At 48.3% G+C, this 21,693-nt stretch overlaps 1 protein-coding gene across 3 annotated transcripts in view; it reads left to right on the top strand.

Moving 5' to 3' along the window:
• The first annotated feature begins 17,476 nt into the window (after positions 1-17,476).
• The window catches only part of LOC308588721 (glutamate carboxypeptidase 2-like), a 60,909-nt gene continuing 56,692 nt past the window's right edge, over positions 17,477-21,693 (top strand). The window contains exons 1-2 of one of the 3 annotated variants that reach the window (XM_081197344.1): positions 17,477-17,682; positions 19,381-19,489. In XM_081197344.1, coding sequence (XP_081053470.1) covers positions 17,565-17,682; positions 19,381-19,489 — 227 coding nt within the window. In that variant the 5' untranslated portion in view covers positions 17,477-17,564. Of the gene's footprint in view, positions 17,688-18,033; positions 18,053-19,380; positions 19,490-21,693 lie in introns of those variants that run through there. The other 2 variants (XM_081197345.1, XM_081197346.1) reach the window with 2 other exon arrangements.

The raw sequence follows: 21,693 nt of genomic DNA, 5'->3' as shown, positions 1-21,693 counted from the left end.
ACTTTCTTGGGTCCTACAGGAATCTCATTGGCCAATGTGAAAACAGGATATTGGACTAGGTGGGCCACTGGCCTGATCCAGCAGATTCTTATTATGTTAACCTCAGACAGGACACTCATGTGTGAACACTGTGGGCTGCATTTAATGTTGTTGGCATCTGTGTGTCTCAAGAGACAATGGAGTGCACCAGGGCCGGATTTAGGTGTGATGAGGCCCTAAGCTACTGCAGGTAATGGGGCCCTTTTTATATACTTTGTCAACAACAAATTGTCGCTGTTTTTTGTGTTGAATATACGCTATATGGTAATTTATGGACCTAATAGGGATCTAAAGCCATTTGCACATGTAGAATATAGGCACCTTATATATAGAAATGATCAAACCAGTGATATTTTAGGGAGCAGGCTAGCAGGCGGGGCCCATTACTTACATCATAGGAGCCTGCACAGCACAAAACACTGCTTCTGTATCTAGTTTTTATTTTATTTTATTTTTTATCTTATATTTTGGAAATGTACATCCAGGTTTGTTTTTTTTACTTAAAAATTTTTGAGGGCCCCCAAGAGAGTGGGGCCCTAAGTTATAGCTTTTTTAGCTTATACAGTGGTACCTTGGGTTACATACGCTTCAGGTTACATACGCTTCAGGTTACAGACTCCGCTAACCCAGAAATAGTACCTCGGGTTAAGAACTTTGCTTCAGGATGAGAATAGAAATTGCATAGCGGCGGTGTGGCGGCAGCAGGAGGCTCCATTAGCTAAAGTGGTGCTTCAGGTTCAGAACAGTTTCAGGTTAAGAACGGATATCTGGAACGAATTAAGTACTTAACCCGAGGTACCACAGTATACTTGTTCCTCCGGCAAAATATTTTGTGCCAACAGAATTTCGTCGTGCAAGAGAATGTCTAAGCAGGTTGCTGGTAATGTTGTTGCACAATTGTTGTGCAACAACGTCCCACTAGTAGAGCTGTTGCACTGCATCCCTCCACTGCACAACATTAGAAGTCACCCCTCGTCTAGCGCATGAGACTTTGTGGTAGTGGACAGAGAACATTCCTGCTTCCTGTTCTTTTCATGCATCTAATTACAAAGCCCAGTGGTGTCGCTGTTTTCATCTGCTCACCTGGAGCAACCCATACAAATTGAAACACAACAAAGCTTTTGATGGTGATCGTTGGCTACAGACCAGCGTACTCGTCGGTGCGCAGTGCAGTCCCATTGTTAGCTTTGAAAGTAGAGCTGTATGTCAGCAAAGTATTCTGCCTCCGAGAGTGGGACATCCCCAGCTGTAAGCGTTGTGCTCTGTCCCTGGCCCCTGGCCATGCATTTGAAATTAAAAGCGAGAAACAAAAGAAAGTATTCTGTTTGTCAAAGTGCTATATCAATAGATCTTTAAAAAGCATGCCACTGAAACTGTGTTTCTATCCCCCCCCCCCACAGCACTGATTTAAATTACCTAGTTTTTCAGTTAACTTTGCTTTAAAAGACACAGTTCCTTTTTGTTGACACAACCACTTTCCTCCATACTCTTTTTCCTATTCATTTTGATTTGGCTTGTTGTACAGATCACCCCGGGGACATGGGTGGTGCTTTGGCTTAAACCACAGAGCCTAGGACTTGCTGACCAGATGGTCAGCAGTTCGAATCCCGGCAATGGGGTGAGCTCCCGTTGCTTGGTCCCTGCTCTTGCCAACCTAGCAGTTCGAAAGCACGTCAAAGTGCAAGTAGATAAATAGGTACCACTCCGGCGGGAAGGTAAACAGTGTTTCCGTGCGCTGCTCTGGTTCGCCAGAAGCGGCTTAGTCATGCTGGCCACATGACCTGAAAACTGTACACCGGCTCCCGCGGCCAATAAAGCGAGATGAGCGCCGCAACCCCAGAGTCGATCACGACTGGACCTAATGGTCAGGGGTCCCTTTACCTTTACCTTACAGATCACCCACTTAAACGGATGTCTTAAGCAACGGATGCCAAGTGACAGTGCTTTAACCCGGTTTTGATTTTTAAAGATTTGCTTATGTGTGGCAACGGTTGCAGAGGTTCAAGAGCAATTGTGCCCTTCTGAATTTAAGTTAGATCAGGCCTCCTCCCACAAAAAAAAGATCCCGGGTCACATCAAGGCATGTTGGGGGTCAAGGAACAATGTCTACTGTCTCTTTGAAAAGACAAAAAATGACAGTGATCCTGATCTGCCTCTCTTACTTTTCAGCATGCCAAGAGAACTTCCAAAGCACAGAGCAGCAGTAAAGAAAAATGTGACATAATAGCAAAGCTGGGGAGATCTTTGAAGGCTGTGATCCAAGGGTTGGAGAACATGTCTCAGCCTGAAGGACACATCCCATTCTGGACAACTTTCCAGAGGCCACAATTGAGTGGTGGGTGGAGCCATGGGCAACTGTGGGTGGAGCTACCAATATAAATGTTAGCTTTGTAAAGGAGATAAGATGTTGTTGTTGCTGTTGTTTAGTCGTTTAGTCGTGTCCAACTCTTCGTGACCCCATGGACCAGAGCACACCAGGCACTCCTGTCTTCCACTGCCTCCCGCAGTTTGGTCAAACTCATGCTGGTAGCATTGAGAACACTGTCCAACCATCTCGTCCTCTGTCGTCCCCTTCTCCTTGTGTCCTCCATCTTTCCCAACATCAGGGTCTTTTCCAGGGAGTCTTCTCTTCTCATGAGGTGGCCAAAGTATTGGAGCCTCAGCTTCACGATCTATCCCTCCAGTGAGCACCCAGGGCTGATTACCTTAAGGATGGATAGGTTTGATCTTCTTGCAGTCCATGGGACTCTCAAGAGTCTTCTCCAGCACCATAATTCAAAAGCATCAATTCTTCCGCGATCAGCCTTCTTTATGGTCCAGCTCTCACTTCCATACATCACTACTGGGGAAACCATAGCTTTAACTATACAGACCTTTGTTGGCAAGGTGATGTCTCTGCTTTTTAAGATGCTGTTTAGGTTTGTCATTGCTTTTCTCCCAAGAAGCAGGCATCTCAAGAAGCAGGAGATAAGATAGCCCTCTGCAAATAGCTAAAGGGTTGTCCAATGGAAGATGGAGCAAGCCTGTTTTCTCCTGCTCCAGAGGAGAGGACCTGAACAAATGGCTTCCATGACTCACAGCCAAGTAGGTAGCCATCATGTTAGCATAATGGAAATGGCAGTGATGTCAAATTGACAAGTTGTTCAATTGTCAATACTTTGGGATTCTCCTACTTCCACTCTTAAATCGTTGCCCGATATTATAAAACCAGATTTCAATATCTATTTGCTTTGCAAGATCTGAAGGTTGTTACGGCAGAAAATATTGCCATGGCGGTTATTGGAAACACCAAGGGCAAAACTGCCTGTAGACTTTCTTCACTCAGGTCCTATTGAAATGAATGGGAGCTGTGTGGGAGCTCCTAATCATTTCAGGGGTGCTTTCCAGAATAACATCTCCATGGACCATGCCCCGAAGCAGGGGCAGGTAGGAGAACTGTCGGGATCTACTAGATGTGATTTGATCTCCATTCTGATTCCCATTTGCTTAGTCTCAGCAAAAGGACTTTTTCTTCTTTTGTCGATTATGTTGCTCAAATGAAGAAAACTTGAGGTGGTGGCAGAAACCAAGAATGGATTTTTATGCAAAAGGATTGTGAGCTTAGGAAGTGGAAGGGGCCAAGCAGAATATAAAATGGAAGAATGGTATAAAGAGGTGTGGAATATAGCTATTAAAGATAGATTAACATGTACCATTATGGTAAGACGGGGAATGTGCAGGAGAAATGATTTTGAGGAGAGATGGGGAGTTTGTAGAATTTGTACTGTTAAAACCGAAAGAGGTCAAACCATCGCAAGTGGTGTTGAAATTTTGGGAAGTTGGATAGTTACAATGGAATGGTCTCGGTGGTGCAGTGCACATTTTTATTCCTATTTATTTATGATTATAGTCAAAATAATTTTCAAAAAAGAACTGAGGGAAAAAAGGATTGTGAGCCTAACTCTTTTTAAAATCATATTTTATTGAATTTTCAAAATAATAATAATAATAACATATACACTCTAATACATTGTGAATTTTCCTTTTGTTTATTGACCTTCCACCCCGTTTTCCACAGCGTTTTTTATTGCCGCACCTTTGCTGAACCTTATCTTCTGCCCCTTATACCACAACACAACGATCTCCAATTCCTTCCATTGCTCACAGTTCAAATCCTGCTGGCGAGTTCAGCACACTAAAATATTTCTTTTAAGTAATCTGAAAAAGGCTTCCATTCTTGCATAAAACAATCATCATTAGGTGATTGTGAACTCAGCTCTTGTCCTGAAAAGAGATTCCTGGGCAGAGAATGTGGGCCTTAATTCTAAGAGCAATTTGCCCTCCCATTATTTTGCTTCTGGTTCTTATTGGTGGATCTTGGGGTTCTTCTTAAAAACAACACCACCACAAACCCCCAAAAGTGGATCCCACATGCCAGAAGTCTTCCTTCCCCTGCCCTAGAGGATCCTTTGAAATTCAGCAGTGTAGTGTATTGCAAGAGAGGTGGGAAGCCTGGTGGGAGCTGCTAGATCAATAAACATAAGAACGAGTGTAGCGCAAGCTAATGAGATTATTGTTGCAGAGAAAGGAAGTTGCGCAGTGAGAGAGAGAGAGAGAGAATGTTCCTGCCAGCACCATAAATCTCAAGCAGATGCTAGGCATTTAATTTTTACTACAGGGTGCTTGCGCCGGATAGTTGAGAAACGACTATAAATATCTGCTTTTTTATTATGTCTCTGTGAAGGCAAGAAAACCCCACAAAGGGAAGGAAAGCTCACAGTGTGTCGTTTGACCGGGGAGCCACCAGCTTTAGGAAGCACGAATCCACAATTTTATGAGCTGGACCCCCAGGCTAAGCTAAAAGGAAATGGCTCCCCAAGACAATTTAGACTCCTGTACATCCGATTCTCAGGTACCGGTCATTCCATAGGTTCGAGACAACTCTCTTTGTATGCTCTGTGCTCCATGATAGCAATGGTGGCTTCATTATTCAGCATCCTAAGGGCCACGTTCTTAATGTGAGAGATATTTGCCTTATGACACAAATGTGACAAGGTCAGTGTATGATTTAAAGAATACATTGTAATTTGGCGCGGGGGACGGGGGACGTCTAAAGAAGCGAAACGAAGTTACCAGGGCCGGATATAAATTTGATGAGGCCCTAAGCTACTGAAGGGAATGGGGCCCTTTAGATGTCCAGCTGTCCTGTGTCAACAAATTTTCGCTGTTTTTTGTGTTGAATATATGCTATATGGTAATTCATGGACCTGATAGGGAACTAAAGACATTTGCACATAACAAAATATATATTTTATCAAAGTAATTGTTGAACTGAAATACAACTGGAAATCTACATCCAGGTTTTTTCGCTTAATTTTTTTGGGTGGGCCCCAACAGAGTGGGGCCCTAAGTTATAGCTTTTTTAGCGTATACGTAAATCTGGCATTGGAAGTTACAGGGAACCAGGAAGAGGGCCTTCTTGGTAGTGGCGCCCACCCTGTGGAACGCCCTCACATCAGATGTCAAAGAAATAAACAACTATCTGACGTTTAAAAGACATCTGTTGGCAGCCCTGTTTAGGGAAGATTTAAATGAATGATGTTTTAATGTATTTTTAATCTTTTGTTGGAAGCTGCCCAGGGTGGCTAGGCAAACTCAGCCAGATGGGGGGGTTAAATATTATTATTATTATTATTATTATTATTATTATTATTATTATTATTATTATTAATGTGAATTTGTGGGGGAACTCATCACCCTGGCTGGTCTCCTCAGGCTGGAGCATGTGCTCACCCAGAGTTTTGCAAACCAATCTGATCTTTTGATGTTATTGCAGCTCTATAAACCAACAGACAAATAAAATTCAATTGGACAGTAAAAGGTTTTCATTGTCTAATCTATTTAAATGATAGCTATCTGCATGCAACTGAATTAGCAGACAAAATATAAAGCTGTGCTTTGCTTTAAAACTGGCAAGGGCATTATTATTATTGTTGTTGTTGTTGTTAATTTATATACCTCCTATACCCACAGGTCTCAGGGTGGTTCACAGAATAAAATCATAATATAGAAACACAAGTGTCAGGGGTTCAGAAGCAGAGACGCAGAGAAGGGAGGAGACAGAGAGCGAGGGGGAGGAATACGAAGGAAAGATGAGTGGGGATGACGAACCGAGATCGCCGAGCTTATCCAGTGAGTCCGAGGATTCCCAGAAGGGAGCGCCAGCAGTCAGAGCAAGGGGGGAAAGCAGGGGGACACCCCAGGAAGAAGGGTCCAGAGAGGAATCAGAGAGCAGCAGTTGGAGATCGGGACCCACGTACCCAGCCGGGAGCAGCGGGGAGAAAGGGGACCAGATATCGGGTTCCGGAGGCTTTCAGAAGGAGGGAGGGCATGAGTCAGGAGTAGTCACGCCCACCTCGGGGAGCGACGAAACGATCAAGAGGAAGGTTGAGAGTTGGGCGCGCGCGCCAAGTTCAAATGTAGCGGAAGCTGGCGCAGTAAGCAGCCCAGAGAGTGAACCAGGTCCCAAAGCCCGCCGCAAGGAGGCGGAAGGGTCAGGGGGGTCCGCGTCAGAAGAGAGTAGGAAAGAAGAGACCCCGGGGGGCAGAAGGACCCAGAGACGGAAGGAAAGGCGCAGGAGGTGGAGCAAGGCTAGGGTATTAAGCTGGTGTGCTAGAGGCGGAGACTCAGACGGGTCTTCGCCGGTCTGACCTAGAAGAAGTAGGGCTGCATATTGCAGTTTGGAAATGGAAGCTGTAATCCAATAAAGACTCTTTTAACCTGAACGCTGGCTAACGTGGTCCTATGTGAGCTGGGACTGAGTGGCAGTCCTGACAGTAAGACCCGTCTCATTTAAGCTTCGGACACCTGATACCTCGCAGTGGAGGCAGAAGCAGCGAGAGGAGGAAATTGGTGTTTGGGAGCGAGCTCACAACGGTTGGCAGAGATGACGGAAGCAGAGAAAATTTCAGCGCTGCAACAGGCAGTGACCCAATTGAACGCGGAGGTACAGGCATCCAAGAAAAGGGAGGAGGATGCGGCAGCCGCCTACAGAGATCTCCACGCCAGGTTTGAAGCATTGGTTAAGCATGGGCAGCCAGGACCCAGACCGGAGGGGGTTGGGTTGGCACGGAGAGCAGGAGGGCTTGTGGCTCACTTCGATGGGAATTTACAACAGTACCCCAATTTTCGAGCAGACGTAATGTGCGCACTGCAACTGCTGGCGAAAGACTTTAGGGATGAGGAAGAGAAAGTGGGGTTTATACTATCCCATTTGCATGGGGATGCTAAAGCGTGGCTACGCAATTTGTGGAGGGATAAAGATCCGGCGCTTCAGAATGCAGATGCCTTTATCAAAGCGATGGATGCGTGCTTTTTATCTACCATTGACGTGGATCTTGCCCGACGGGAGATTCATGGACTGAAACAAGGGAGGGCGAGCGTACGCCAGTATCACGCCCGCTTTTTTGCGCTGGTCAGTGCCTTGGAATGGGACCGGGATTCGCCCCCAGTCAGAGACCTCTTCTGGGAGGGATTAAGCAGTGCTGTTAAAGACGAAATTGCGAGGGGGGAGAGGCCCCGGAGCACGCAGGAGGTGGTCCAAAGGGCGCTGACTGTGGGGGTGAGGCTGGAAGAACGTCCATGGTGCAGAGACGAAGGACGTGGAGGGCGCGAAGCAGCGAGAAGTTTCTCTTTCGTTCCCAGGGACGCTACGCGTGCGCAATCTACACCTCCGCCAGGAGGGGGAGTGGAACCTATGGAGGTGGGAGGAGCCAGGGCTCAGTCAGCTACCAGAGCCCCTGCACCGGCGGCAGTCAAGACTAAACCTCCTAGAGGGACCAGGAAGTGTTATATATGCGACAGCTCTCAACACTTGGCGAAAGAGTGTCCCCAGAGGAGCTCCAAGCACACTGCAGCCTCCGCAACGGTGAAAGCGGCCACGCAACACAGCGAACACCAGCAGGGAAACGACGATGTCTGGCTGGAGACAGAGGCACTGGGGCCCAGCCAGACGCATCACTGAAGCAGTCCCCAGCGATCTTGCAACCCACAGACCCCCTCCCACCCAAACCAGTAGTGCAACTCACAGCATCTCTCCAGCTGCCCGATGGCGTCACTATCGAAGTCCCGCTTTCTGTGGATTCTGGAAGCAACGCAGACTTTATAGCACAGGATTTTGTGGAGCAGCACGCTATACAGCTATTGCCGGCCACTCTGCCCCTGCAAGTCGTCACAGTGGATGGCAGAGAGTTGCTGGGGGGGCAGGTGGTGAAGCAAACGCCGCCAATGGTGATGCGCCTTGGCAACCACAGGGAAGTCATCAGTTTTAACGTCACACGACTGTCGGACACACCCATTGTGTTGGGCATGAGTTGGCTGGACAGGCACAGTCCGACACTGGCTTGGTACCAGCGACAGCTGATCTTCGGCTCCTCTTACTGCGCAGAACACTGCATCCTGCCCGGACAGGAGGGAGAGGAGGAGGAATCACAACTGCAGTTGGGAACGTTGCAAGCAGTCCCCCACAAATACGCGGACTTTCTGGAGGTCTTCTGCGAGAAGGAGGCAGACAAGTTACCACCGCACAGGCAATATGACTGCAAGATTGACCTCCTACCAGGGGCGACGCTACCGAAGGGGAGGCTGTATTCCATGTCTGAGGATGAACTACAGGAACTCAAACAGTTCATAGATCACAATTTGGAGCGCGGTTTCATCCGGGAGTCCAGGGCAGTAGGGGGCAGTCCTGTTTTCTTTGTGAAGAAGAAGGACACGCCCCAAAAGAGGCTGGTGGTGGATTTTCGCCTCTTGAACAAGATGACCAAGCCCTCTGATTTCCCCATGCCCAGGATTGACGACCTACTGGCGACGGTGCGCAAGGGACGCGTGTTTACCAAGTTGGACCTGCGAGGGGCGTACAATCTCATCCGCATGAGGGAGGGCGATGAGTGGAAGACAGCCATGTTCACGCCTCTGGGCACCTACGAGTACAGAGTGATGCCGTTTGGATTGCAAAACGGTTCTCACTGTTTTCAAGCTTTCATGCATCATGTGTTGGCGGGACTCCTCTACAAGAAGTGCGTCTGCTTTCTGGATGACATCCTGATATTCTCCGAGTCGCAGCAAGCGCATGACCAAGACGTTCGGGAGGTGCTGGAGAGGTTGCAGCAGCATAGACTGTACGCCAAACTGGAGAAGTGCCAGTTCGACACGACGGAGGTGGATTTCTTGGGTTACAAGTTGTCGGACAAGGGGCTAGCCATGGACAGCGCCAAGGTGCGAGCGGTGTTGGATTGGAAGAGCCCGCGCAACCGGAAGGAGGTCCAGCGGTTTGTCGGCTTCGCCAACTTCTATCGCAAGTTTATCAAAGGGTTCGCGATGCAGACGGCGGCTATTACGGACACGCTAAGCTCCAAGAAAAAGAAATTCATCTGGACGGAGCAGGCAGAGCAGTCCTTTCAGGCACTCAAGCGTCTCTTCGCGTCGGAAGAGCAACTGCTGCATATCGACCCCAGCAGACCGATGTGGGTAGAGACAGACGCGTCCGATAGAGCAGTGGGAGCTGTCCTGCTGCAGAGGGACCCACAGCGGGTCTGGAGACCGGGAGCGTTCTACTCCAGAAAGCTCAGCAAGTCGGAGCAGAACTACACCATCTGGGACAGGGAGTTGCTTGCCATTCATGCAGCATTCAAAGCATGGAGGCACTTCCTGATCGGCGCCAAGCACACGGTGCAGGTCTGCACGGACCACAAGAATCTGGAGCACTGGCGCACGGCGAAGTTCCTGAACCAGAGGCAGATACGTTGGGCGGAGTTCTTTGCTGACTTCGATTTCCGAATAGAGTACGTCCCAGGCGACACCAACATCATGGCGGATGCACTGTCCCGAAAACCGCAATACCTCGAAGAGGCGACGCCAGCGGCAGCCATGCACATCTTCGCGCCAACAGCGTGGGCGTGCGCTTCAGCCACAGTAGACCTGGAGGCGGTGCGGCGGGCGTTGCAGGACGACTCATTCGCGCAGGCGAAGATGGCCGAGGTGCACAAGGGCACGGCGAAGAGCGACGAGTTCCAGATACGGGACGGCTTGCTCTTACGTAAAGGGGCCATCTACGTGCCTGGAGATGACCTTCGCGCCAAGGTACTGCAGCAGTTGCACGACGCACCCACGGCCGGGCACTTTGGCACGGAAAAAACGGTGGAATTAGTCGCAAGGGACTTTTGGTGGCCCAGACTGAGAGGGGAAGTCGCGGACTACGTCGCGAGGTGCGACACCTGCCAGAGGGCCAAGCCGGTGCACAAACCACCGGCGGGACTGCTCGAACCGCTGCAAACGCCGTTTGAACCGTGGGAGAGGGTGGCCCTGGACTTTGTCACGGATCTACCCAGCTCGAGAGGCAAGACGGCTGTACTAGTGGTGGTGGACTTGTTCACCAAGATGGCACACTTCATACCGTGTGCGAAGGTGGCCACGGCAGAACAAACAGCCAAACTGTTCATAGATCACGTGTTCAAAGTGCACGGGCTGCCGCGGTCTATACTGTCCGACCGCGGTCGCCAGTTCATCTCGAATTTCTGGCAGAAGCTGATGGGCTTCCTGAACGTCAAAATCAACCTGACATCAGCGAGACACCCGCAGACCAACGGGCAAGCGGAGAGGGTCAATGCCATCATGCAGCAGTACCTGAGATGCTATGCCAATCAACAGCCTGCGACGTGGGTGGATTACCTGCCGCTCGCCGAGTTTGCCTACAACAACACGAAGCACGTGTCCACAGGGGTGACACCGTTCTTCGCCAACAATGGGAGGAATCCCAGAACCTTCCCGGGACTGGACAGAGTGGGGGAAGGGGAACCGCAGACGGCGGACGCTTTCGCGTCTGAGTTGCAGGAGGTCCACGATCAACTCCGACGGCAGCTGGAGCTAGCGAAGCACGCATACAAGGTGCAAGCGGACAAGCACAGGCGGGTTGGCGAAGAGATCCGAGTGGGAGACTGGGTCTGGTTGGCAGCCCACGCAGTGCCGACCAGATCGTTAGCCAAAAAGAAGTTGGGGCACAAGCAACTTGGTCCATACCAAGTCGAAGCGCAGATCAACCCAGTAGCTTTCAGGCTGGTGCTCCCGGAGGGTTCCAGGATGCATCCGGTGTTCCACAGGTCGGTGCTCACTCCCTACAGGACACCTCACAGGTTCCAGGAACCAGGAACAGCACCGAGTCCGTCTCAGGAGCGGTCGGAGGCGGGAAGATTGCCACAGCAGGACCCCATCAACGAAGTCACGGAGATTTTGGACTCCAGATGGGGGGAAGACGGAGTGGAATACCTCCTAGCCAGAGAGGGCACCCGGGCTAGTGCTAATAGCTGGGTGCCAGACTACGCTTTGGAGGAACCCCTGCTCAAGGACGAGTTTCATGCCCTTTTCCCACACAGACCCATGCCAGCAGGCTTCTTCGACGACTGGTTGTTCACGCCCACACTTTCCTCCAGCACGTTCCATGGCTTCGACTCGGACGGGGAGCCCGCACAGCGCACACATTCCCCAGAGGGGTCACCGGAGGGTTCGGCGTCCGACACCTCGTATTGGTGGGACGATCGGCCAGAGGAGCAGTGGCGCCGGAGGTGGCTGGAGATGCCAGGTCAAGCGACCGACGCAGAGACTGACATGGACGTGTGCGGGGAGGATCTCGGTTTCGAGCACGGCGGCACTGAAATGGAGGCGGAGCAGCTCACCGTTGACGAACGCGAGGAGGAAGACTCGGAGGTCTTCAGTTGGCGGCCAGCAACGAGGAGCGAACTGTATCCGGCATTCACTCCTGTGATGATGGAGCACCCTGCAACCACCCTTGAAAGTGGGGAGGGGGGAAGGGGGGGCTTCGAGGGGGGGATGGATGTCAGGGGTTCAGAAGCAGAGACGCAGAGAAGGGAGGAGACAGAGAGCGAGGGGGAGGAATACGAAGGAAAGATGAGTGGGGATGACGAACCGAGATCGCCGAGCTTATCCAGTGAGTCCGAGGATTCCCAGAAGGGAGCGCCAGCAGTCAGAGCAAGGGGGGAAAGCAGGGGGACACCCCAGGAAGAAGGGTCCAGAGAGGAATCAGAGAGCAGCAGTTGGAGATCGGGACCCACGTACCCAGCCGGGAGCAGCGGGGAGAAAGGGGACCAGATATCGGGTTCCGGAGGCTTTCAGAAGGAGGGAGGGCATGAGTCAGGAGTAGTCACGCCCACCTCGGGGAGCGACGAAACGATCAAGAGGAAGGTTGAGAGTTGGGCGCGCGCGCCAAGTTCAAATGTAGCGGAAGCTGGCGCAGTAAGCAGCCCAGAGAGTGAACCAGGTCCCAAAGCCCGCCGCAAGGAGGCGGAAGGGTCAGGGGGGTCCGCGTCAGAAGAGAGTAGGAAAGAAGAGACCCCGGGGGGCAGAAGGACCCAGAGACGGAAGGAAAGGCGCAGGAGGTGGAGCAAGGCTAGGGTATTAAGCTGGTGTGCTAGAGGCGGAGACTCAGACGGGTCTTCGCCGGTCTGACCTAGAAGAAGTAGGGCTGCATATTGCAGTTTGGAAATGGAAGCTGTAATCCAATAAAGACTCTTTTAACCTGAACGCTGGCTAACGTGGTCCTATGTGAGCTGGGACTGAGTGGCAGTCCTGACAACAAGATACACAATCAAAATAAAAACAAGAACGACCCAGTAAGACCCCTCTCAACTAATTAGAGAGGGAAAACAGAATTTAAAGCACACATTCACAATATTTCTAATAAAGCGCATAAATATAAGCATCCATCAGGCATTGTCAAGGAGTAGATTAAAAGATCGATTTGACTATCTCTCAAAAAAAAAACATTTTAGCCATTGGTCCCATCCCCTCCCCAACTGCAACCATTCATAGAAGCTCTTTGATCCAGAGGAGGCTTCTATGAAGGCCCGCTGGGAGGCAATCCTCTATCATCCCTCCCTTCCTTTGCTCCCATCCCCAAATCCCCAAAGGGCTGGTGAAACCTTTGGGACAGAATTTGGTGGGAGCAGGGGAGATGGCCTTGAGGGCTGCAAGAGAAAGGTGGCATTTGCAAAAACTGCCTCCTACCTGTTAAGTTGTGGGTGAGCATATCAGAAGACACAGTGATTCTTCAAACAGCTCTTGTTTATTCACAGGCCAGAACAGAACTGAACTGAAGGCTTCAGCCAGCCTGCTTATAGCGAGCTCAACTACAACGCAACAGTAACAACTTTCTGTAACTATCCAATCACTGAACGTCACTTTCAATTCCTTATTTGCATATGTGGACCTGAGTGAAAACTATCTACAGTATCCCCCTGCTGGCCCAGGGTGAGAACTTCAGTACATAACACTACTGTCCATGAAATTGGGGTTTGGGGTGGGGGCTCGTACGGTCGAGTCCCACTGTGTATATTCCTCCACCCAGTGGCAACATGAGAAAAATAACTGGGGAGGGGGACACAGAAGGAGCAAAGCATATTTCTAGGTGAGCAAGGAAGAAAAATAACAGCACGTGCTAATGACAGGAGTTCAGAAATGGGGGGCAGGAAAATAAATGCAGAGTGATCTCCTTTAATTGGGGGGGGTCATTTGTCCCCCTCCTGTGTGCTGCCTGTCACAAAAACATTCAGCTTTCATTATTTTATTTCTTAAAGCGAAGTGTGGAGATATTTTGTTTGTTTGTTTCATAAAATTTATGCACTGCTTGATTCTAAAACAAAAACAAAATCCATCTCAAAGCAGTTTACAAAAGACATATGCAAGTTAAAAGGTAAAGGGACCCCTGACGATTAGGTCCAGTCATGGCCGACTCTGGGGTTGCGGCGCTCATCTTGATTTACTAGCCGAGGGAGTTGGCGTACAGCTTCCGGGTCATGTGGCCAGCATGACTAAGCTGCTTCTGGCGAACCAGAGCAGTGCATGGAAACGCCGTTTACCTTCCCACCGGAGCGGTACCTATTTATCTACTTGCACTGGTGTGCTTTCGAACTGCTACGTTGGCAGGAGCAGGGACCAAGCAACGGGAGCTCACCCCATCACGGGGATTCGAACCACCAACCTTCTGATCGGCAAGCCCTAGGCTCCACAGCGCCACCCGGATTAAAGTACTCATTGAGGGGCAGTATTTCAGTATGAGTAGGAAAATGAGAGTACCCCTAAACTTTGTTTTAGAAAAAAAAAAGCACTGCGCCCCTACAGTTGTTAGCAGGCAAACATCCAACACAGCTATAACCATATTGGTTCTAAGGTTGGGAGGAAAGGCAGGCAGCTGACAAATGTACCACAGAGGGAGGGGAGGCAGGAAAGGTGGGCTGCCCCATAGATCACCGTGTTACAAGCCTGAGCAGGGAAGGAAGCGGTTTTCTGTAACTGATAATTTCTTATTTAAAAGCCCAGAAAGCAGGGAATGATGGCAGCGATTGTTCGTGGTGTATTCCTGCCATCTAGTGGTAAATTTGAAACATTAGTGGAAATTGAAAGCTGCTTCCTTTGCTTGCTTGCTTCCTAGAATTAAATAAGGGATCATAAAATAGTGTAATTGTAAGGTTGGAAGGGGAAGGGACGTGGGTGGTGCTGTGGGTTAAACCACAGAGCCTAGGACTCGCCGATTAGAAGGTTGGCGGTTCAAATCCCCGTGACGGGGTGAGCTCCCGTTGCTCGGTCCCTGCTCCTGCCAACCTAGCAGTTTGAAAGCACGTCAGTGCAAGTAGATAAATAGGTACTGCTCCGGCGGGAAGGTAAACGGCGTTTCGGTGCACTGCTCTGGTTCACCAGAAGTGGCTTAGTCATGCTGGCCACATGACCTGGAAGCTGTACGCCGGCTCCCTCGGCCAATAAAGCGAGATGAGCGCCGCAACCTCAGAGTCGGACACGAGTCGGTCAGGGGTCCCTTTACCTACCTTTTTAAGGTTGGAAGGGACCACAAGGGTCATCTAGCCCAACCCACTTCAATGCAGGAATCTTTTGCCCAGTGTGGGGCTTGAACCCACCATGTTCTACCAACGGAACTATGGTTTTCTCTTTCACTCAAGAAAGGCTCATAAAACAAACAGGCCTGCAGCCTCCTTGAACATACAAGGTTAATGGGAGCCATAGGAAGGCAGAATGCAAGACACTGTATTGTATTTGGTCTTTAAACATTGCATTTATAATCGACCTTTTTCTCCAAGGAACTGTAAGTGGTCGTCATGCATGTGGTTCTTCCCCATCGCCACAACAACCTTGTGATGTAGGCCAGGGTGAGAGGCAGTGATTGTGACCCAAGCGAGCCTCATGACCAAGTGGGAATTTGAATCCTGTCTCTCAGGTCTTAGTCTGACACAAATCAGTACACAGTGCTGCCTATTTATTTATTTCTGACTTGGAAAATGGTTGACTTCATGGAATTGGCTGAGATGACTGGCAGAATCCGAGACCAGGGAGAAGAGTCGGTGAAAGAAGACTGGAAGAAATTTAAAGACTACTTAAAGAAATATTGTAAAATTAATGAATGTTAGAAAGATGTTGGATAGAAACTAAGCGGTTTCCAGCTGTAATGCTTTAGGAGATATGAAAAAAGGATTATAAATGGGTAAAAGTTTAATGGTAAGGATTTGCTGAACTAACAAACTGAAATGGAATACAAAGAAGGGAAGTATGCGGAGGTCGGAGGAAATAAGGGTATGGAAGTTGTGTTATTGAAAATTAATGTGTGTTTTTAACTGCTTATTATTTTGTATGTTTATTTTTATTTTTTCTTATATTAAAAAAAATTCTCAATAAATATCTTTTTTTTAAAAAAAAAAAAGGAAAATGGGCTCTGCAAAACACCTATTATTATAATTACTTTATACCACATAATGCCAAAATAGGATTCTAAATGGCTCAGGACCACAGTGCCTCAAGGGCTGCCGCTCCCCACATGAACTGATCTGGACTCTGAGATCATCTTCTGAGGCCCTTCTCTGTGTGTCTTCTCCATGAGAGGTCCAGAGGGTGGCAACACAAGAATGGGGCCTTTTCTGCAGTGGCTCCCCATTTGTGCAATGCTCTCCCTAGGGACAGATCCTGAAGCTGAGGCTCCAATACTTTGGCCACCTCATGAGAAGAGAAGACTCCCTGGAAAAGACCCTGATGTTGGGAAGGATGGAGGGCACAAGGAGAAGGGGACGACAGAGGACGAGATGGTTGGACAGTGTTCTCGAAGCTACCAGCATGAGTTTGACCAAACTGCGGGAGGCAGTGGAAGACAGGAGTGCCTGGCATGCTCTGGTCCATGGGGTCACGAAGAGTCGGACACGACTAAAAACAACAACTCCCTAGGGAAAATACAAAACACAATAATAATAATAATAATGATTTATTATTTGTACCCCGCCTATCTGGCTGGGTTTCCCCAGCCACTCTGGCCGGCTTCCACAAAGACCAAAAATACACTAATATGTCATACATTAAAAACTTCCCTGAATAATTGTATAGAAAAGAAAAAGAGCAAAAGTAATAAAAAAGAGTAACTTAAAAGACTCTCTGTCATATTTATATTGTATATATATCTTATCATTTATCCACACATAGAAAGGCAGACTCCCTTCCTGTCTATGTCCTCTTTAATCCATCATAAAGGAATACATCCCTCACTATTAGCCATAGGTAAAGGTAAAGGGACCCCCCGATCATTAGGTCTAGTTGTGGCCGACTCTGGGGTTGCGGTGCTCATCTCGCTTTATTGGCCAAGGGAGCCGGCGTACAGCTTCCGGGTCATGTGGCCAGCATGACTAAGCCACTTCTGGCGAACCAGAGCAGCGCATGGAAACGCTGTTTACCTTCCCGCCAGAGTGGTACCTATTTATCTACTTGCACTTTGATGTGCTTTCGAACTGCTAGGTTGGCAGGATCTGGGATAGAGCAACGGTAGCTCACCCTGTCGCGGGGATTCGAACCGCCGACCTTCTGATCGGCAAGTCCTAGGCTCCGTGGTTTAACCCACTGCGCCACCCGCGTCCCTCACTATTAACCATACTGGCTGGTACAGATGAGAATTGGAGTCTGCCCACATCTGGGTTGCCACCGTTTCCCCATCCCTATATTTATGACGGCCAACACCTTTGCCTGTTTTTCAAATTCATTTATTCCTGAAGGGCACCTCTCATTAATTGACAACGGATGCTGCCAAAACCGAGGCTGCCAAACCAGCCCAGCCCTTCCAGAGCATCCCCGGTGGGACAGCGGTGGCCTCAGCCTGAGAAGACACCTGTTCCTGGCTTTGCTCTCCTCCCGAGCGAAGGAATGGCAGTGCCAGGCCGCAGACCTTGGCAGCGGTACAGTACTTGGAGCCTGGTTTGCAGAGGATCCTTCTCGTCTCTGCCTGCCCTCTTCGTAGCCTGCAGGAGGAGTCGAGATCTGTGCGGAGGAAAAGTGTGAGGACTTTGCCCCCTTGTACAGAGTCTCTCTCTCTCTCTCTCTCTCTCTCTCTCTCTCTCTCTCTCTCTCTCTCTCTCTCTGTATATGTGGCAGGGGACTGGAAGAGGCCAGGCGGAATCCAGAGCCTGGGAAAGCTTTCTTTTGCAACAGGAAGGATGTGGAGCTCCCTGCATGCTGCCACCGAGCCCACCTACGCAAGGGGCAACAGGAGCCGTTCCTGGGTGCTGGCCGTGGGGGTGGCAGTTGGCGTGTTTCTCCTCGGATTCCTCATTGGTATGGTGCTGGCTGAGCCAAGAGTCTCGTTTTATCTGCAAAAGGGCTTGGAGAGGAGGAGGCTGGAGGTCGAATTGCATGCGCTGCTGCTCTGCCACTCATTACGGGAGGGAAATAATTGCCTTCGCATTCCAGGGAGCGAGTTCTCCTCCTGGAACTTGTTAGGAGGGGGAAGAAGAAAGTTTTTTTTTTTAAAAAAAAAAAAGTTGTTTTAGTTTGCAAGTAAGAAGCTTTGTTTCTTTAAAGATTTGAACAGATGAGGTTGTTTTTTTTAAAAAAAAAAAAAAGACATGGAAAGCTCTCGCCTTCCTCTCTTGCAGCTTACTAAGAACAGGCAAAGTGGATTTGCGGTATTCGCTCAGCAGCATAAGTCAGTGGCTTTTAAAAAGCGGAAAGATTCACGGAGGGCAAAGTCAACAGTGACAAGTTGTGATCATTCAAGAGAACCTCTGCATACAGCAGCAAAATACCTTTGAGTGCTGGTTGTTAAGGACAGAGTGCTGTTTTTGTGTCTTGCTTGTGGGTTTGGCGGGGTTGGTTTGGTTGTGGTTGCACTTTACCTGCTGAGAGTAAGCCCCCTTGAATGCTGAAGGGACTTACTTCTGAGTAAACATGCAGGTGGACTGGACTGCAGGTGGATCTTTGATCTGATGTGCCAAGGCATTGCTTGTCTGTCTGTTCTCTTGCCCGTTAAAGGCACATTTGCTTTGCTTTAAACAGAACAGAACAAAAACAAAATTCAATTTCTCTGTGTTAAAATCATTTCAAACTTCTCTACTTCCATCCCTTTGCGTCTTCAAGGGGAGACTCTCATTGCTTATGGAGCCTAATGGCCCCACATACATACACTCAGTATTGTCAGGCTTTGGGGACAAAAAAACCCTGTGGGGCACCTCAAAAACAAACCCATGAGAACTGGACATGCTCAGTGGGTTCCTTGTGTTTTGGATTCCTGAATGGAAGCACTTCACACTGCAACATTTCGTTGCAGGGTCCCGCTTGCTATTTATTTACACTAGAACCAATGCACATAAATAAACCCTTTACAAAGGCTGTATGCACACAATTTAAATCTCATGTCTTATCCCCAAAAATCTTGGGTATTGTGGCTTGTTAAGGGTGCTGGGAAATGTAGCTTCATGAGGGGTGAACTACAGCCCCTAGGGTTTTTGTGGGGGGGGGGATTGTGCTTTAACTGTGCTTCAAATGTCTGGTGGACATTAACCCTAGGTGAACAAACCAAAATGGTATGCCTTCGCCCCAAAGGAGCTTACAATTTATTTATTTTTTAAAAAATAAAGACTATAGAAGGAGAGGACAAAGAAACAAATTAGTAGGGGAAAATGTTTCTCTCCCCAGCCTTCCCAGTTTCTGAAATTTTAGCAATCAGTAAAAATGAATGGATTTCCTCTGGCATTTTTTCATATTCCATGAAGGTGAATGCATGGTTAACATTATGAACCTCAACGGTTGTATGGATAAAACTCACTCTGTAACAAGCAAATGGCCTTTAAGCCATGTCTGTCTAGGATTTGGGTCTTCAGTCAATGAGTTGACACTGCCACCGCCATGTTGGATTCCATGTTTTTAAGCAGACGGGTGGACTAGAAGACCCTTGGGGTCCCTTGCAAATGTACAATTCTGTGATTCTGTGATGGCAGTTGCAGTTGTTGCAGCTCTCTCTGGTCTATCTTGCAGGATGGCTGAGTAAACCTGAAGGTCATTTGCCAGCAACAGGTTCTCACGAGAAGATGAAGAAGGCGTTTATGACAGAAATGAAAGCTGCAAATATCAAGCAATTTTTATAGTAAGCAAAGTGCACTGCGTTGATTTTTGTGTGTGTCTTTAAATTGACCCAGAAACCACTTTTTGTGACTCTTTTGGAACAAGGTGGTTTTAGCAAATGACAATAAACTCAGTCACCAGAGATCTATCAGTAATGGTAGATTTCTGATCTCTGATTCTAGTTGTACAGGATTATTTATTTGTTTTGAATCTTTACTTTTCCCATCCCAAGAAAAAAACAAAAGACAGGGCAAAAGAGAATTAGATCAATGCCTAAATTCACCCCCAAGCTGGTGATATATAATAGCTTTTTTGAGAGTTAGAAGTGGCAAGATAAGGGGTTCATTGTCCGCGATGTGCACACTCATTTCTTTTGTCTGGCTATCATCCCTGATCAAACACTAGAAAAAAAGAAAAAGACTGATGCACAGTCCTGAACTTGTGGCACTGAACTGAAAAAATAACAACCCTGTATTTGAATAACAGAAACAAGAAGGCAGATATGGGTAACTGCTCTAGCCATGCCTCCCTATGGTGCAAATATTCCTGGTATATGCTGCCATTTTTAGAGACTGCCTTAAATTAGATACAGTGGTGCCTCGCAAGACGAAAAGAATCCGTTCTGTGATTCTCTTCGTCTAGCGGTTTTTTCGTCTTGCGAAGCAAGCCCATTGACGGATTAGCGGATTAGCGCTATTAGCGGCTTTTAGCGGCTTTTAGCGGCTTATCGGCTTATCGGATCAGCTGATAAGCGGCTTAGCGGCTTAGAAAAAGGTGGTGGTGGGGAAACCCGCAGGAACTCGCAAGACATTTTTGTCTTGCGAAGCAAGCCCATAGGAGATTCGTTTTGCGAAGCACCTCCAAAACGGAAAACTCTTTCGTCTAGCGAGTTTTCCATCTTGCGAGGCATTCGTCTTGCGGGGCACCACTGTACTTCAAGCACATTGCAGCAAGGAGCCCTTAAGTCAGGGGTAGCTAACCTCCAGGAGGAAAAAAAGAAGAAAAATTAAAAGTAGACTGGGTGCCGAGACCATTTAACACTGGTCTTGAAAGACCTACACTGGCTCCCAGTACATTTCTGAGCACAATTCAAAGTGTTGGTGCTGACCTTTAAATCCCTAAACGGCCTCGTTCCAGTATACATGAAGGAGCATCTCCACCCCCATCGTTCTGTCCGGACACTGAGGTTCAGCGCCGAGGGCCTTCTGCCGGTTCCCTCACTGCGAGAAGCCAAGTTACAGGGAACCAGGCAGAGGGCCTTCTCGGTAGTGGCACCCGCCCTGTGGAATGCCCTCCCACCAGATGTCAAAGAGAAAAACAACTACCAAACTTTTAGAAGACATCTGAAGGTAGCCCTTTTAGGGAAGTTTTAATGTTTAATAATTATTGTATTTTATTGTTCTGTTGGAAGCCACCCAGAGTGGCTGGGGAAACCCAGCCAGATGGGCGGGGTATAAATAATAAATTAGTAGTAGTCGTAGTAGTAGTAGTATTAGTGTTAGTATTAGCATTAGTATTAGAATTATAAGCCAACCAGACCCATGTAGCTTTCCTATGTACAAGAAGCTGGTGTAAATTTACATCAGATGTAAACCAGCAGGGCTGTTGCTCTTCCTATGCCTGGTAGAGGGAAAGCAAGCCTTTAAAATAGTGTTCTTTGCCAAGCGGGCAGGTGAAATGTTCTGGCCTTGCCTCAGCCAGATTCAGCTCAGCTGGTTGAGCCGCAGGTGAGCCAGGATGAACAAGCTACACTGAAGTACCTTTGATGGTGCCAGGACTGCAGGCTAAAATATATTTTTCGGTTTGGTGGCATTTCCTGAGATTAACTTAGCGGCATACATTTGTAATTACAGCGTTTTTAGTCCATGACAAGCGTTTAGTAATCAAAAAGCTGGCACACAGAGCACGTTTTCAAGTAGGAAAGAAAACTATCGCTCAGACTTATTTAGCAAATGAGTCAGTGTTCCAGTTATAAATGCTAATATGTTGACGTTTGTCCACCCAGCGCCAGCTCAGTGTGTTTTGTGATTGTTAAGCAGTGTTAAAGAGGAACATTTCCCTCCTTTTATTCCTACTTGTTCATGAGGGTGTGTTACACATTTTAGATGCCTACAAAATGGATGCAGGGTGAATGAATGAATGAATGAATGAATGAATGAATGAATGAATCTTTATTTGCGTCAGCCAAGGGCCATAGCAATAAACCAACAATACAATATACAATGC

Source organism: Podarcis bocagei (assembly GCF_964188305.1).
Source record: "Podarcis bocagei genome assembly, chromosome: 6".
NCBI classification, from domain to species: Eukaryota; Metazoa; Chordata; class Lepidosauria; order Squamata; family Lacertidae; genus Podarcis; species Podarcis bocagei.
This window is presented reverse-complemented; position numbering and strand designations above follow the sequence as displayed.